Source organism: Salmo trutta, chromosome 20 (assembly GCF_901001165.1).
Source record: "Salmo trutta chromosome 20, fSalTru1.1, whole genome shotgun sequence".
Lineage (NCBI taxonomy): Eukaryota > Metazoa > Chordata > Actinopteri > Salmoniformes > Salmonidae > Salmo > Salmo trutta.
In genome coordinates this window covers 6,112,911-6,130,950 of record NC_042976.1, presented here as the reverse complement: position 1 = coordinate 6,130,950, position 18,040 = coordinate 6,112,911, and the positions used below count along the sequence as shown (strand labels likewise).

Here is an 18,040-nt window from a genome sequence, read left to right as displayed (position 1 = left end):
AGACTATCAGAGATTACAAAGGAAAAACCAGCCACATCAAAGATACCGACGTCTTGCTCCCAGACAAGCTAATCAACTTCTTCGCCCGCTTTGAGGATAACACAGGGCTACCGACGTGGTTCACTCCCATGGACTGTAGGCTCTCATTCTCAGTGGCCGACGTGAGTAAGACATTTATGTGTGTTAACCCTCGCAAGGCTGCCGGCTCAGATGGCATCCCTAGCTGTGTCCTCAGAGCATGTGCAGACCAGCTGGCTTGAGTGTTTAGGAAATATTCAATCTCTCCCTATCCCAGTCTGCTGTCCCCACTTGCTTCAAGATGTCCACCAAGAAAGCAAAGGTAAGTGAACTAAATGACTATCGCTCTGTAGCACTCACTTCTGTCATCATGAAGTGCTTTGAGAGGCTAGTTAAGGATCATATCACCTCCACCTTATCTGACATCCTAGACCCACTTCTATTTGCATACCACCCGAATAGATCCACAGATGATGAAATCGCCATCACACTGCACACTGCCCTATCCCACCTCGACAGGAGGAATACCTATGTAAGAATGCTGTTCATTGACAATATTTCAGCCTTCAACGCCAAAGTACAATCCAAGTTCATGACTAAGCTTGGGGCCCTGGGTCTGAACCCTGCCCTGTGAAACTGCATCCTGAACTTCCTGGCAGGTCGCCCCCTGGTGGTGAAAGTAGGAAATAACACCTCTTCTACGCTGATCCTCAAAACAGGGGCCCCACAAGGGTGCGTGCTCAGCCCCCTCCTGTGTACTCCCTGTTTACCCACACCCACACCTCCAACTCAATCATCAAGTTTGCAGACGACATAACAGTAGTAGTCCTCATTACCAAAAATGAGGAGACAGCATACATAGAGGAGTTGAGGGACCTGGCGGAGTGGTGCCAGGAAAATATCCTCTCCCTCAACGCCAGCAAAACAAAGTAGTTAATTGTGTAGTTCAGGAGACAACAGAGAGAGCACGCCCCTATTCACATCAATGGGACCACAGTGGAGAAGGTGAAAAGCTTCAAGTTCCTCGGCGTACAAATTTGTATTTTTGATTTTAAGTCAGTAAAAGAACAAATTCTTAATTACAACGACGGGCCAACCAAAAGGCAAATGTCCTCCTGCGGGGACGGGGGCTGAAAAAAAATACACTACCGTTCAATAGTTTGGGGTCATTTAGAAATGACCTTCTTTATAAAAGAAAAAAAATTCAGCAACCATCACTCCTGTGTTCCAATGGCACGTTGTCTTATCTAATCAAAGTTTATCGTTCTAAAAGGCTAATTGATCATTAGAAAACCTTTTTGCAATTATTTTAGCACAGCTGAAAACTTTTGTTCTGAATAAAGAAGCAATAAATCTGGCCTTCCTTAGACTAGTTGAGTATCTGGAGCATCAGCATTTGTGGGTTCGATTACAGGCTCAAAATGGCCAGAATCAAAGATTTTCCTTCTGAAACTTGTCAGTTTGTTCTAGTTCTGAGAAATGAAGGCTATTCCATGCGAGAAATTGCCAAGAAACTGAAGACCTCGTTTAACATTGTGTCTTACTTCCTTCACAGAATGGCGCAAACTGGCTCTAACCAGAATAAAAAAAGGAGTGGGAGACCCCGGTGCACAACTGAGCAAGGTGGACAAGTACATTAGAATGTCTAGTTTGAGAAACAGATGCCCACAAATCCTCAACTGGCATCTTCATTAATAAAATAAAATAAAATAAATTAAAATGTATTTATAAAGCCCTTCTTACATCAGCAGATGTCACAAAGTGCTGTACAGTAACCCAGCCTAAAACCCCAAACAGCAAGCACTGCAAGTGTAGAAGCACGGTGCCTAGGAAAAACTCCCTAGAAAGGCCAGAACCTAGGAAGAAACCTAGAGAGGAACCAGGCTATGAGGGGTGGCCAGTCCTCTTCTGGCTGTGCCGGGTGGAGATTTTAACAGAACATGGCCAAGATGTTCAAATGTTCATAGATGACCAGCAGGGTCAAATAATAATAATCACAGTGTTTGTCGATGGTGCAACAGGTCAGCACTGCTGTCTCTAGAGAGCTGAAAACAGCAGGTCTGGGACAGGTAGCACATCCGGTGAACAGGTCAGGGTTCCATAGCCGCAGGCAGAACAGTTGAAACTGGAGCAGCAGCACAGCCAGGTGGACTGGGGACAGCAAGGAGTCATCAGGCCAGGGTGTCCTGAGGCATGGTCCTAGGGCTCAGGTCCTCCGAGAGAGACAAAGAAAGAAAGAGAGAAAGAGAGAGAGAATTAGAGAGAGCATACCTAATTTCACACAGGATACCGGATAAGACAGGAGAAATACTCCAGATATAACAGACTGACCCTAGCCCCCCGACATATAAACTACTGCAGCATAAATACTGGAGGCTGAGTCAGGAGGGGTCGGGAGACACTGTGGCCCCATCCGACGATACCCCCAGACAGGGCCAAACAGGCAGGATATAACCCCACCCACTTTGCCAAAGCACAGCCCCCACACTACTGGAAGGATATCTCCTACTGGTAAGGCCTAGAAGGTAGGGAGGGATGTATTTTCTGTTTGTCGCTGTTGTCAAAGTCTGATTATTGTGGTGTTGAAAATGCAAGCCAAGCAAGAGATGATATTAAAGCGCCCGAAGTCGTTATGCTTTGTTTATTAGTTGTGTGATTTATTGACACAAAAACCTATTGGTGGAAACTTATATTGCATTGCATATATTTTATAGAATTGGCATCAAAATGTTGGAAATCTGATCTCCCCCTCGATGATAATTGTCTACAGCCAGCTCTCAGCATGTTGTAGGCCTAATGAAACATGCAAGGAGATTGAGCTCGTCCGTGGTGGTCGGCGTTTCCTCAACCTTCTGGCCCGTAGCCCTGCATGGCATCGACAGTGCTACAAAAGTATGCTGAAGTGGCAATGTCGATATCCACATTTCTAAGCATTATTTAGAGTTCATTCTATGAGGGAGGAGGTTGTGTAATTTTTTTTACATTACAAGGGGAGGTTCATGTGAAAATATTCCTAGTACATTTTGAACTGCCCCTAATTACTTGAATTGCTTTTGAGATCACTGATCGATACAACTGAATTGAACTAGAAATCACATTTCTTGGTCACGTTAAAAAAACATCAATGGGGGATTGGGTCAGAGTACAGTGTGGTTGTTCTGATGTCTGACAAAAAGTATTTGTCCCCATGATGTAACTGAGACAAAGTCTTCTCCCTCGACTTGAAGAAGTATGGTTCATAATTCAGTTCAGATGGACATTTCTAAACGTCTATGGAATGTTCATATGGAACGGTACTATTCATTTTGATTGTATGTGCTATAAGCGTGTACACAATAAAGTTATGCCATCCCATCAACTTCCTTACTGTCAGCTTTCCTACACTAGCCAGCTGATATGTGGCATGCCGTCTCGTTTCCTGAGGTTGTGGATTACGTTCCAAACTGAGCACTGACATCACCAAAAACAGTTAGTCTGCACAGTTATCCTATTTCCCATGTTTAAAAACCTTTAAATGACCAAATCATCACCCATACTATATTTTCCCATTAATAATGCTCAGAATGGTCTTCCCGATGGGCCGCCCCCAGGTGGTAAGGGTTGGTAACAACACATCCGCAACGCTGATCCTAAACACAGGGGGCCCCTCAGGGGTGCGTGCTCAGTCCCCTCCTGTACTCCCTGTTCACTCATGACTGCATGACCGCATGACCAGGCACAACTGCCAAGTCTAGGTCCAAAAGACTGCTTAACAGCTTCTACCCCCAAGCCATAAGACTGCTGAACAGCTAATCAAATTGCTACCCAGACTATTTGCATTGCCCCCCCTTACACTGCTGCTACTCTCTGTTTATTATCTCTGCGTAGTCACTTTACCTCAATCTACATGTACATATTTTCTCAGTTACCCCGACTAACCAGTGCCCCCGCACATTGACTCTGTACCTGGACACCCTGTATAAATCCATGCTATTTTACTGCTGCTGTAATTATTTGTTACTGTTATTTTTTGCTTATCTATTTTTCACATAACATTTATTTTTTCTTAAAACTTCATTGTTGGTTAACGGCTTGTAAGTAAGATTTTCACTGTGATGTCCACATCTGATCGGCGCTTGTGAAAAATACAATTTGATTTGAATTGCAGAAAATTGACCTTTTCTCTCATCTCTAACTATCAGTAAGGCTAAAGGACAGGCTAGGTGGGCACAGCAACATCCAATCCTGTCATACATTACATCATGCTTTTGTTAATTATTTGTTTATCCAACCGTTTGTTCATTTGTGTGCTCACGTGTGTGTGTGTGTGTGTGTGTGTGTGTGTGTGTGTGTGTGTGTGTGTGTGTGTGTGTGTGTGTGTGTGTGTGTGTGTGTGTGCAGAGAGACTGCAGGGAGGGGACTTTCTGTCAGTAACTCAGGGATAAATAGAGAGGCAGAGCTTAGAGTTTGTCAGAAGGTGGACCTGACAGGGTGACACACAGGACCAAGAAGGAGAAGGACCTCAGCATTTTTACATTTTATTACAAATGGAGAAAAAGGAAGATATTCAATACTGTTTTCAAGACGGTAACTCTACTTGCAGAAAGGCTTTGCTATCGACATCTATCTACATAACACTGTACATCTTCTTCTCATTGATTTCAGCAGTTACAGTATTTTTGAACATACTGGTGATCATCTCCATCTCTCACTTCAAGCAGCTCCACACTCCAACCAACCTGCTCATCCTCTCTCTGGCTGTGTCAGATCTCCTGGTGGGATTGATTGTGATACCAGCAATGACTGTAGCAGTAATGGAATCATGCTGGGGTTTTGGGGGATATTTCTGTGCGTTTCATTTCTACACTGGTTTTTTATGTACTTCTTTATCGCTTGGCAATTTGGTCTTGATATCTATTGACCGCTATGTTGCTGTGTGTGATCCCTTATTGTACCACTCTAAAATAACAACAACAAGAATGATGTGTTTTATATCCATTACCTGGTGGTGTTCTATCATATACGATGCTGTTATTATAAAAAACTTTGTAAATGTGCAGGTACCTAGTAGGTGTTTGACAGAATGTTTTATTGTTGAAGGAATAACCTGGGGTAATATCATTGACCTGGTAACTACAATGGTTGTCCCGTGCTCTGTTATTATAACACTCTATATGAAAATCTTTGTGGTGGCCAGATCACAGGCCAGAAAGGTATTTTCAAAAGAGGCTGCCAGTGTGTCTGGTGTTAAAACTCTACAGGCTAATAAGTCTGAGAGAAAAGCAGCAAAAACTCTTTCTATTGTTGTTTTCAACTATTTCATTTGTTGGATTCCATTTCTATTTATTTACTCTTTTTTTTCTATTTTACTTGACAATTTCTTATCATATTTCATCCTTTTTCTGCCACTTGTTAATTCCTTAATTAATCCAATAATTTATGCTTTCTTTTATCCATGGTTCAAAGTGACAGCTAAACTTATTTTAACTTTGAAGATAAGAGGTTCATAGTTCCTATAAATGTATTCCATCGGTTGGCAAACATAGGTTTGATATAGTTTTGTTCTGCAATTTATATTATTATTTATTTCATGTAACAATACACTGACATTACTTACCTCAGTGTTGTCATCATAGATATATGTGGTGTTGATACAGATTGATTTGTCTGGATTGGATTGGAATGACTTAGGGAAGGAATAAGAAGGCATAAGCTTATTTATAAAGGACATTTTAGTCATTGTGGATTGTGTACTCCAAATCCTAAGGCTGTGGTTGTTCGTGTTACTTAATGATAAATAGTAAGTATTCTGTATTGTGTAAGTAACTGTATTGTGTAAGTAATTGATGGAAAAATGTAAGAATAAGGAGTTATGTGTAACACTTTATAATAACATTCAGTAATAAACCATTTGTAAGGCATTTACAGTTTGCTCACCATTTAATATTAAGCCCACATTTGTGAAATTTTACTCAGCTAGGTATTCTGACATTTTTAAATAACTACTACAGTATATACATGAATTATTCAACACAACAGTGTAGGAGACCACAGTAGACACTTCAACCTCAACATACTGGGTATGAACACTACTACTACTCTCACCACATCACTGATGCCAGGTCAGGGGTTACACCAGAGCAGCTATCTCAGATACTGTTTACTCTGAATGAATATAGAGATTAGGTAACACTAAATAGTTTATAATGGATTAGTAAAGAGTTCATTCAAAATGTATCATTACTCCCATATTTATTTTAATAAGCTAATTATTCACACATTTATAAACAACTTGTATAGTCTGTAAAAATTATTCAGAAGATCACTCATAAGATGTTTAATAAATGTCTTTATAAACCATTTACTGATCATTAGGGGTGGCAGGGTAGCCTAGTGGTTAGAGTGTTGGACTAGTAACTGCAAGTTTGCAAGTTCAAATCCCCGAGCTGTCAAGGTACAAATCTGACATTCAGTTAACCCACTGCATAGAGGTTACATAAAAAATTCAAGGAAAGTACTTTTGCAGTCCTTAATCTAAAGTGAGGTCTATTCATACTTTCTTAATACTTTAAAATGTTTTGAAAAGTGACCAGTGTAATTTATCACAACAAAATTGACATGCTGTTGGTAGATATTCCAGCAGTACCTGATGCTCCTTAAGTTCTCAAAATTACCTAGAACATTTCAATGGTTAAACAACAAGCACACAACACAGAGGATGTTTGTCACGACTTCCACCGAAGTCAGCTCCTCTCCTTGTCCGTGCGGGTGTAGCGAAATGCTTATGCATCTAGTTCTGACAGTGCAGCAATATCTAACAATTAATATGTAACAATTTCACAACAAATACTTAATACACACACATCTAAGTAAAGGAATGGAATTAATAATATATGAATATATGGATGAACAATGTCAGAGTGGCACAGACTAAGAGCAGTTTATAGACTGCTTACAGGGTAAGGGAACCAAAATCTAAATACATCATTTAACTGAACATTACGTTTCAAGGCTTACTACCTTTAATACACAACAAAATTATTTCATAATCACATTTTATTGGTCACATACACACATTTACCAGACGTTATTGCGGGTGTAGTGAAATGCTTTTGTTCCTATCTCCAACAGTGCCGTAGTATCTAACAATTCACAATAATACACACAAATCAAAAAGTAAAAGAATGGAATGAAAAAATATATACACATTTTAGGACAAGCAATGTCTGAGTGGTATTGACAAAAAATACAGTAGAATACAGTATGTACATATGAGATGAAAGGGTAAAATAGCATATAAATGTTATTAAAGTGACTAGTGTTCCATTATTGAAGTGACCAGGGATTCCATGTCTATGTACAGACTGTAGGGCAGCATCCTCTAAGGTGCAGGGTTGAGTAACCGGGTGGTTGTTGGCCAGTGATGGCTATTTAACAGTCTGATGGCTTTGAGATGTATTTCAGTCTCTCGGTCCCAGCATTGATGCACCTGTACTGACCTTTCCTTCTGGATGATAGCAGGGTGAACAGGCCGTGGATCGGGTGGTTCATGGTCTTGATGATATTTTTGGCCTTCCTGTGACATCGGGAACAGTAGGTGTCCTGGAGGGCAGGCAGTGTGCCCCCAGTGATACGTTGGGAAGACTACACCACCCTCTGGAGAGCCCTAAGTATTCAGACCCTTGACTCAGTAACTTGCCGAAGCACCTATTCCAGTGATTACAGGGTATGACGATACAAGCTCAGCACACCTGTATTTGGGGAGTTTCTCCACTATGCAAGTAACCATTTCAGGTGCGTTTGTAAATTCAGTCTGGCCATCTACTCCGATTTCAGAGCACTCTTGTCTGAGTGTGCCAGTGCGCAGAATAACTAATGAATTCAACAACCGTTGAATATGGCCGGTGTCAGTAAACGTCCGCAAAAAAGCATAATTGAATTGTTGCCAGCAGCACAGTTACAGTCACCAACGCTCTGGATAACATGTAAACAGCTTAACCAGCTCTACTAGGGCAAGTAAAATTGTCAGAGTTTGGGTGAGTGCTAAAGATTAGAGGGTGTGAACAATGCTGAATGGGAGTCGACAAAGAACAGCTCACCAGTAGGTCCCAATTATTCAAAGGCCATTTTCTCAAACGTGAGATTACAAGTATATCAAATTTCAAAGCAGAATTTCTTTCTCATTGTTCCTCAAATGCAATGCACGATATACCATTTTGTAGCTCTGTGTCTCTGCTTTTATCCAATGTAAAAAACTCTATTTCAAATTTTGCTACGTAAGACCGAATCAAGGCAGTCGGTCACATATGTCGGTCCAGAATCAACACAGATATATGAAGATCCAGAATTAACACAGATATATGAAGATCAAGGATCAACACAGATATATGATGATGCAGGATCAACACAGATATGAAGATCCAGGATCAACACAGATATATGAGGATCCAGGATCAACACAGATATGATATGATCCAGTGTCAATACAACTAAATAATGATCAAGGATCAACACAGATATAATATGATCCAGGATCCATATAGACACATCTTACATGCTAAATGCTTGTTTCACAAACGCAGCACTAATTTCTCGACTTGAAACAGGCCTCTGATAAGGCCTTTCCAAGTTGTTTACTTAAAGTAGACATTAATTTGCTTTTTGAGATGTTACTACCTTCATACTATAACCCTAATTGTCAGCCCATTTTTAACTGCCTCCTACACCAACTCAGAAGCTAGAATATGCATATTATTGTTCAGGTTTGGATAGAAAACACTCTGAATTTTCTAAAACAGTTTGAATGGTGTCTGTAAGTATAACAAAACTCATATTGCAGGCAAAAACCTGTGAAAAATAGATTACAAATTTTTTGAATTTTGTGACTGTACTATTTAGTGTCATTGTTTTATAGATACCATAGTGAGAAAGGATTCAGTTCGCAACTCCTACTGCTTCCACTAGATGTCAACGATCTTTATAAAGTTGTTTGAAGCATCTGTGATGAATACAGACCGAATTAGAATGCTTGGAAGTTGACACGTCATCACTTCATTTTTTGCGCCTGCGCATAAATCTGAGAAGAGTGTCTTTGTCATAATCGTTTATTCTAGACACTTGATAGGTTGTGTGAAAATATTACTGATGTTTACTGATGTTTCACGTTAAAAATGGACCAAAAGATTAATGCTAAACAACGTTTGACATGTTTGAACAAACGTAAATAGATTATTTACTAGGTTTTTTTTAGCTTTTCGGCGTGACTTTACACTGCCCACCTCATTTTGTGGGAGCCTACTGAACGCTAACTATTTGGACATAAATTATGAACTTTGTCAAAAGAAACCACATTTGTTCTGGACCTGGGATCCCTGGCAGCGCCTTCTGATGGAGATAATCAAAGGTAAGGGGATATTTAGAATGTTATTATCGATATTAGATTATGCTAATGCTAACTGTATAGCTTAGCTTAGCTTAGCTTAGCTTATAGCTTATTGTTGTTAGCATAGTACCCAGTTTATTGCAAAATGTGATTTCCCAGTAAAGTTATTTTGAGATCTGGCCATTCGGTAGCAATTACGAGATGATAATATATTATTCTTTGAATGACAATATTATAATTTACCAATGTTTTCGAATAGTAATTCCGTGATTTGTAATGCTGGATTCACTGGGAGCATTCGAGCCGAAAAAAATTCTGAATTTCACCGCGACTGTAAATGCTGTTTTTGGATATAAATATGAACTTGATGGAACTAAAAATGCATGTATTGTATAACATAATGTCCTATGAGTGTCATCTGATGCAGATTGTCAAAGGTAAGTGCATAATTCTAGATAGTTTTCTGTCTGTTGATGCCCTTCTTTGAATTGGCTAAACATTACACACAGCTATTGTCAATGTACTCTCCTAACATAACCTAACTTTATGCATTCTCCGTAAAGCCTCTGAAAATCGGACAGCGTGGTTAGATTTAGGAGATATATCTTTCAAATGGAGGAAAATAGTTGATTATTTGAGTATTTGAAATGATTACTCTTGCAGTTTTGAATTCCCCGCCATGGTCACATGACAATGAATCCCAATACCGGGATAAGATCCTGCCCCCTGGCCTCAACAGGTTAAACATTTTATTCCAAAACAGTCACTGTTGTAATAGTGTGCTGAAGGAAGTAACGTGTTTTTCTGAAAATGATAACATTCTTGTTTGTTGGAAGTGATTTTCAAAACCAAAGTGTGGATTGCAGTCAGTCATTAGAGCAGTTCATAGACTGCTTACAGGGTAATGGAACCAATATTGAAATATATAATTTAACTTAACATTACGTTTAAAGGGTTACTACCTTTAACACACTACAAGTGAAGTTTTCCAAAAACATATGACTCTCTTCAAATGAGGGGGGCAAGTCCAAAATGCTGGAGTAAAGAGCCAAGTTTAAAAACAGTTTTCCTGCAGAGCTTTAAATCCACTGGGCACACACTTGTTGAATCGGCTTTGTTTCTTTTTGAAACAACATGGAGCAGACATTGAATTGATATCTGTGCCCAGTGGGCAGAGATTGTTTTCAGGATGTGCAGTGGCCAAAGGATGGCAGTATAGTTCCCAATCTGTGGCTGACAGGGATAATATGACTCATTCTACATGAAAGAGAAGTATGTCTGTTCTATAAAGTCAATTTCTATCTGAACTTTCTATGTTAGGTGACAAGTGTGTCTGTATCAAACTGAGAAGAGACCATCTGTCTGAATAATACCAATGCCTTTTCGTTAAAGGAGACTCACTGAATATAAGGGTTTTATTATGAGTGATACAAAAAAAATGAAGCACAAGACATGGCAAACCAACCTTTCCTTAAATTTGTATTTATTTATTTTTTATTTTACCTTTATTTAACCAGGTAGGCAAGTTGAGAACAAGTTCTCATTTACAATTGCGACCTGGCCAAGATAAAGCAAAGCAGTTCGACAACATACAACAACACAGAGTTACACATGGAGTAAACAACATACAGTCAATAATACAGTAGAAAAAAATAAGACTATATACAATGTGAGCAAATGATGTGAGATAAGGGAGGTAAAGGCAAACAAATGCCATGGTGGCAAAGTAAATAAAGTATAGCAAGAAAAACACTGGAATGGTAGATTTGTAGTTTGAAGAAAGTTCAAAGTTCAAATATAAATAATATGGTGCAAAGGAGCAAAATAAATAAAATAAATAAATACAGTAGGGGAAGAGGTAGTAGTTTTGGGTAAATTATAGATGGGCTATGTACAGGTGCAGTGATCTGTGAGCTGCTCTGACAGCTGGTGCTTAAAGCTAGTGAGGGAGATAAGTGTTTCCAGTTTCAGAGATTTTTGTAGTTCGTTCCAGTCGTTGGCAGCAGAGAACTGGAAGGAGAGACGACCAAAGGAGGAGTTGGCTTTAGGGGTGACCAGAGAGATATACCTGCTGGAGCGCGTGCTACAGGTGGGTGCTGCTATGGTGACCAGTGAGCGGAGATAAGGGGGGACTTTACCTAGCAGGGTCTTGTAGATGACCTGGAGCCAATGTGTTTGGCGACGATTATGAAGTGAAGGCCAGCCAACGAGAGCATACAGGTCGCAGTGGTGGGTTGTATATGGGGCTTTGGTGACAAAACGGATGGCACTGTGATAGACTGCATCCAGCTTGTTGAGTAGGGTATTGGAGGCTATTTTGTAAATGACATCGCCGAAGTCGAGGATTGGTAGGATGGTCAGTTTTACGAGGGTATGTTTGGCAGCATGAGTGAAGGATGCTTTGTTGCGAAATAGGAAGCCAATTCTAGATTTCACTTTGGATTGGAGATGATTGATGTGAGTCTGGAAGGAGAGTTTACAGTCTAACCAGACACCTAGGTATTTGTAGTTGTCCACAAATTCTAAGTTAGAACCGTCCAGAGAAGTTATGCTGGATGGGCGGGCAGGTGCAGGCAGCGATCGGTTGAAGAGCATGCATTTAGTTTTACTTGTGTTTAGGAGCAGTTGGAGACCACGGAAGGAGAGTTGAATGGCATTGAAGCTCGTCTGGAGGGTTGTTAACCTGTTAGGGTATAGGGGGCAGTATTGAGAATTTTTTGAAAAAATATGTGCCCATTTTTAACTGCCTCCTACACCTACCCAGTAACTACAATATGCATATACTTATTATATATGGATAGAAAACACCCTAAAGTTTCAAAAACTGTTTGAATGGTGTCTGTGAGTATAACAGAACTCATTTGGCAGGCAAAACCCTGAGACAGATTCTGACAGGAAGTGGATACCTGATGTGTTGAATTGACTTTGAGCCTATGCCATTGAAAAACAAAGGGGGATAGGAATATTCTGGCACTTCAAATTGCTTCCACAAGATGTCCCCAGCCTTTACAAAGTGTTTTGAGTGTTCTACAGTGAGATCTGACCGAATAAGAGCCATGGAACGTGATGGTCCATTAGACCCCTGGCGCGCGATTTGATGGTGGGTACTCTCATTCCGAAACGTTTTAAAAGAAAACCCAATGGTCCGCCTTGAATTTTATTCATGTTCTGGTTAAAAAAGGCCCTAATGATTTATGCGATACAACGTTTGACATGTTTGAACGAACGGAAATATATTTTTTCCGTTCTTGAAGTGAAGTGAAGTCCGGCTGACTTAGATCATGCGCTACAACACAGAGGTTTTTCGACATAAATGATGAGCTTTTTTGAACAAAACTACATTCGTTATGGACCTGGGACTCTTTGGAAGTGACATCTGATGAAGAGAATCAAAGGTAATGGATTATTTATATAGTATTTTCGATTTTAGATTCCTCCAACATGGCGGTTAGTCTGTATCGCGATGCGTATTTTTCTGGCGCAGTGCTCAGATTATTGCAAAGTGTGATTTCCCAGTAAGGTTAATTTAAAATCTGACAAGTCCATTGCGTTCAAGAGATGTAAATCTATAATTCTTTGAATGACAATATAATATTTTAGCAATGTTTTCTAATATTAATTAATTATTTTGTTGTCATGACTTGACTGCCGGTATTGGAGGGAAACGATTTCCTGAACATCAACGCCATAGTAAAACACTGTTTTTAGATATAAATATGAACTTGATAGAACTAAAAATGCATGCATTGTCTAACATAATGTCCTAGGAGTGTCATATGATGGAGATTGTAAAAGGTTAGTGCATAATTTTAGCTGATTGTATGGTTTTGGTGAAGCCTGTCTTTGAATCGACAAAGCATTGCACACCGCTATTGTCAATGTACTCTCCTAACATAACCTAACTTTATGCTTTCCCCGTAAAACCTTTTTGAAATCGGTAAACGTGGTTAGATTAAGAAGATGTTTATCTTTCAAAGGCTGTAAGTTAGTTGTATGTTTGAGAAATTTGAATTTGTACATTTATTTGGTTTCAAATTTGCCGCTCTTGAAATGCACCTGCTGTTGATAGGGTGCGCCACGGGGGGCACGCTAACGTCCCAGGTAGCCTCAAGAAGTTAACACAGTGTCCAAAGAAGGGCCAGAAGTATACAGAATGGTGTCGTCTGCGTAGAGGTGGATCAGAGATTCACCAGCAGCAAGAGCGACATCATTTATGTATACAGAGAAAAGAGTTGGCCCAAGAATTGAACCCTGTGGTATCCCCATAGAGACTGCCAGAGTTCCAGACAGTAGGCCCTCCGATTTGACACACTGAACTCTGTCAGAGAAGTAGTTGGTGAACCAGTCGACGCAATCGTTTGAGAAACCAAGGCTACTAAGTCTGCCGATGAGGATGTGGTGATTAACAGAGTCAAAAGCTTTGGCCAGGTCAATGAATACGGCAGCACAGTATTGTTTCTTATCGATGGCGGTTACGATGTCGTTTAGGACCTTGAGCGTGGCTGAGGTGCACCCATGACCAGCTCTGAAACCAGATTGCATAGCGGAGAGGGTGCGGTGGGATTCGAAATAGTCGGTAATCTGTTTGTTGACTTGGCTTTCGAAGACCTTAGAAAGGCAGGGTAGGATGGATATAGGTCTGTAGCAATTTGGGTCAAGAGTGTCACCTCCTTTGAAGAGGGGGATGACAGCAGCTGCTTTCCAATCTATGGGAATCTCAGACGACACGAAAGAGAGGTTGAACAGGCTAGTAATAGCGGTTCACAACCACCCACTTTCTTCAAGTTAACCTTAAAAGTCCTGAGACCCCAGCAAAAAAAGTGTCTGCAGGATGGCGTGGTTGGTGCCGCTCAGCGGTAACAGGCATTTTCCGTGGCAGGAGTTGGCCTGGTAGCCCTGCAGTGGGATGATGTAGACCTGCCAGCCCACGTCCTTGAAGTCGATGTAGAGGGGACAGGCCTACACACATGACTGGACGTCACCGGGAGGTAGACAGCGCTCCTCTAACGTTGGCTAGCTTGCTAGCTCCTTCCAGACACATAATGAGAGAACACCCCCACTGACCACTTGACTCGCCCTAGCAGAGCTACTTATGCTGTTTTCATGTTATCCAGAGCATTGGTGACTACAACTGTGCTGCTGGTAACAATTTAATTATGCTTTTTGACAATGTTTACTGTCACCGGCCATATTCAATGGGTGTTGAGCATTCGTATATTCGTCAGTTATTTGGAGCTCTGGCAAACTCAGACGAGAATGCTCTGAAATCGGAGTAGATGGCCAGAGCAAATTTACCAGCTACGTCTATCAACAGTTGTCGCAGTGACATCACAAATATTCTATTGAATGGTTAATTTCATTGTGGAGTCTATTATTTAGACATGTAGCAAGCTAGCTAAACATTGAATCCTGCATGAATCAGCAGGTAGCTAAACAACCAGGTTCAGTGTTAGCTAGCTAACATTAGGCTATAACTAGCAATGCAAAGGGCTCTGAGATACGAATAATATTACTAAACAGATCAAACACGTAACGTTACCAAGCAAGCCAGCCAGCTAACGTTAGCTAGCAAGCTAACAGTACACTTTAACTTGAAATGAAACGACTTTCTGACAAAATTAGAAATGCTCAATATCTGAAAATGTAGCTAGCTAGCTAGGGTTTTTCTATATTTGTACTATTTTCTACATTGTAAAATAATAGTGAAGACATCAAAACTATGAAATAGCACATAACGAATCATGAAGTAACCAAAACATTGTTAAAAAATGAATACACCTTATGAATCAAGTACCCCCCCTCCATTTTGAAGAAGTCATAAGTATTTGGACAACTTCACTGTAGTTTATTAAAGGTAGTAACCTTTTAAATGTAATGTTCAGTTAAATTATGTTTTTAGATATTGTTTCCCTTACCCTGTAAGTAGTCTATGAACTGCTCTAATGAGTGACTGCAACAATCCCTCACCTACCGTTTAAGGTGGAGAGCAATTCTTCTTTATGAGGTCATCATTTCTCTGCGTTTGTACTGACAGATGTAGCCTATTGAATATCACTGTAGAATAGGCATAAAATGCATCCTCCAATTGCAACATCTGCCTGTGCCAAAGCACAGGCCTACTGTCTCAAGAAAAATTTATATTTGTAATACCGTCGCAGACAGTTAGGCATACCTAATTTCAAAATAGGCCATCACTGTCAACGGTGAATGATAATTCTTCACGTTTTACAGCAGAAATGTTTTCATGGGAATATGCATATAGATCTTCTTGAAATAGTTTATTTGAATATTTGTTTAGTGTGTCGTTTTCATGCAGTTTTGTGGTAATTAAATATAATTAATTTAGAATTTATCAGAATAACATTTCCAGACATATTTTTATCAGCTCGTTATATTCTCCCCTGTGCTATGGTGGCACTACATCCCTGTACACTCTAAAAATGTGGGGTTCAACAAGGGTTATTCTAAGATCCTCTAAGTTCTTTCAAGACCATCAGGGTTTTTGGCACTGAAAATGGCCCCCAAAATGTTCTTCCAAGAACCCCATAGGAGGTGGGGTTAACCGAGGAACCTCCTTAGTTGGTGGGAGTTCTTGCAGGAACCTAACTGCCCAACTGAAACATATGGATTTTAATTTGAAAGGACAGCAGGTGCAGCCACTTAACAGAAAAATTGAAAGATCTCCTCAGTTTAAGGTAAGGTTTATTCCTTGTATGATCTAAATTGATATTGTTTTATGATCTAAATTGATATTGTTTTATGATCTATCTTTTCATATTTGTACAAATCTTTCTAAAACAGAGACGTCACAATTCAATGGATATGAATCAACAGAGGTAAGAATATGTAGGCTAAAAGAATATGCTGAAGGCTAGCTGTATTGGGTGCACATGACTGAACTGCTCACTTTTGTGTCTGTGTTTGAAGGAATACAGACAAGAAGGCATACAAAGGTATGTCTATTGGTATGTTATGCAGATCACATTCACCATCCTCCTCGCTTACATCTTCAATGAATATCCCATAGGATATGAGGTAAACTCCCAGCAGAGCCCAAAGTCCAATGGGTATATCCTGTGGCGTGTTGATGTTAATGTGTTGACTATTTAAAAATGGTGAAATGGGGCTGCCCATGACAAAACAGGCCTCCCCATCAAAATCCATCATTAAGCTAGAGATATCTGGTTCTTGGCACAGGCTGCGTTTCAATCCATCGCATCCACCGATGTCGCATCTGCGGTGAAAGGTGGCAGAGCTATAGCAGTGTTTGTCAGACCAGGAGACATCCCAAAAATCGGTCTTTTCATGACAATGTCTGTAGCGTCTCTTCTATGCCCACAAGCTTCACGGGCCTTGTCTGAAGTAGGTACCGCCGATGGGAAAACTTCTGTCTGTAGCATCCGAACGGTTTGGACAACAAACTAATATGACCCCACCATCGATAACTAAGACTCTCACAAACACCTACATGTTGGTTGTTTTGTATGACGCCCACAAGACTCACGAAACTCGCCTCAAGGTAACCCCGTACCAGTTTTTAAAAAATGAAGGGAAGTATGGAAATACTTTAGTGCCAAAAAAAAGATATAGGACAGACAATTCAAAACATACTTCCTTTTGATTTGTTTTTGGACTATCTATTTTTACCATGTATACAGCGCATTGGGAAAGTATTCAGACACCTTTACCTTTTCCACATTTTGTTACATTACAGCCTTATTCTAAAATGGATATAAAAAAAATAACTAAATGATCCATAGTATAAAAATCTTAAAACATTTCCATGTCTCAGCTTAGAATCTTTGGAGGGTTCATCCTAGAACCCTCTATGTACAGTTCCACCAGCCGTATTACCCTTTAATTACCCGCAACCTTAATTCAGAATGATTGCCAGGGTAGAGTAGATTTAACACTGATACTACCTCAATCATCTCAACTGGAACAACCATCTCAGTAACAGGTGCAATAAATCCAATTACTAGTAAATTGGATTAGTTTGGAAAAGTCTATGATATTTATCTTTGTAGCATAAAATATCGTTATATTGGCCAGGTCGCAGTTGTAAATGAGAACTTGTTCTCAACTAGCCTACCTGGTTAAATAAAGGTGAAATAAAAAATAAAATAAAATGTATCAACCAATCAATGAAAAATCACAGATATTACAGTAAAACAAACATTCTGCAAAGCTCTCTGCAATGGAGCATGCTGGGAAATATGATATATGGTTCTATGTAGAACCCTTCTTGCCTTCCGAATAATCCTTCTTGTATTCCAAAGAATCATCAAAGAACCCTTTATTCCAAAAATGGTTCTTCTGATCAGTACGGTTCTTGGTAGAACCCTATCCCTCCACAAAGAACCCTTGAGAGGGTCCTGTTATCGCCTGTATTCAAGGCTCTCGTATAGTGAGGTCCAAAACTCTCAATTTGAGATCAAGTAATTATTGAGCTACATGGGCCTAGACAATCCATATTTGAACATGTTTGATATTTAAGAGATACCATTTGGTTTTCGAAAACAATTGCATCTGGAGTTTTTTCACTGCCATTGTTTTTGTGTCAAAACTAACCAATGACAAATAAATGAGGGGGACAAAGTCAAAAAGCATTTGGTTTGTTTATTGCAGATAAAGGCCTATGTTGACTGTGACATTATGAAG

At 39.9% G+C, this 18,040-nt stretch overlaps 1 protein-coding gene across 1 annotated transcript; it reads left to right on the top strand.

Moving 5' to 3' along the window:
- The first annotated feature begins 4,544 nt into the window (after positions 1–4,544).
- LOC115156274 (trace amine-associated receptor 13c-like) lies at positions 4,545–5,507 on the top strand. Its single transcript, XM_029703732.1, has one exon. The coding sequence runs from the start codon at positions 4,545–4,547 to the stop codon at positions 5,505–5,507; it is 963 nt and encodes a 320-aa protein (XP_029559592.1).
- The last annotated feature ends 12,533 nt before the right edge of the window (positions 5,508–18,040 follow it).

Coding starts and splice junctions, on each gene's coding strand:
- LOC115156274 (XM_029703732.1), top strand. CDS start 4,545: ATGGAGAAAAAGGAAGATATTCAATACTGTTTTCAAGACGGTAACTCT.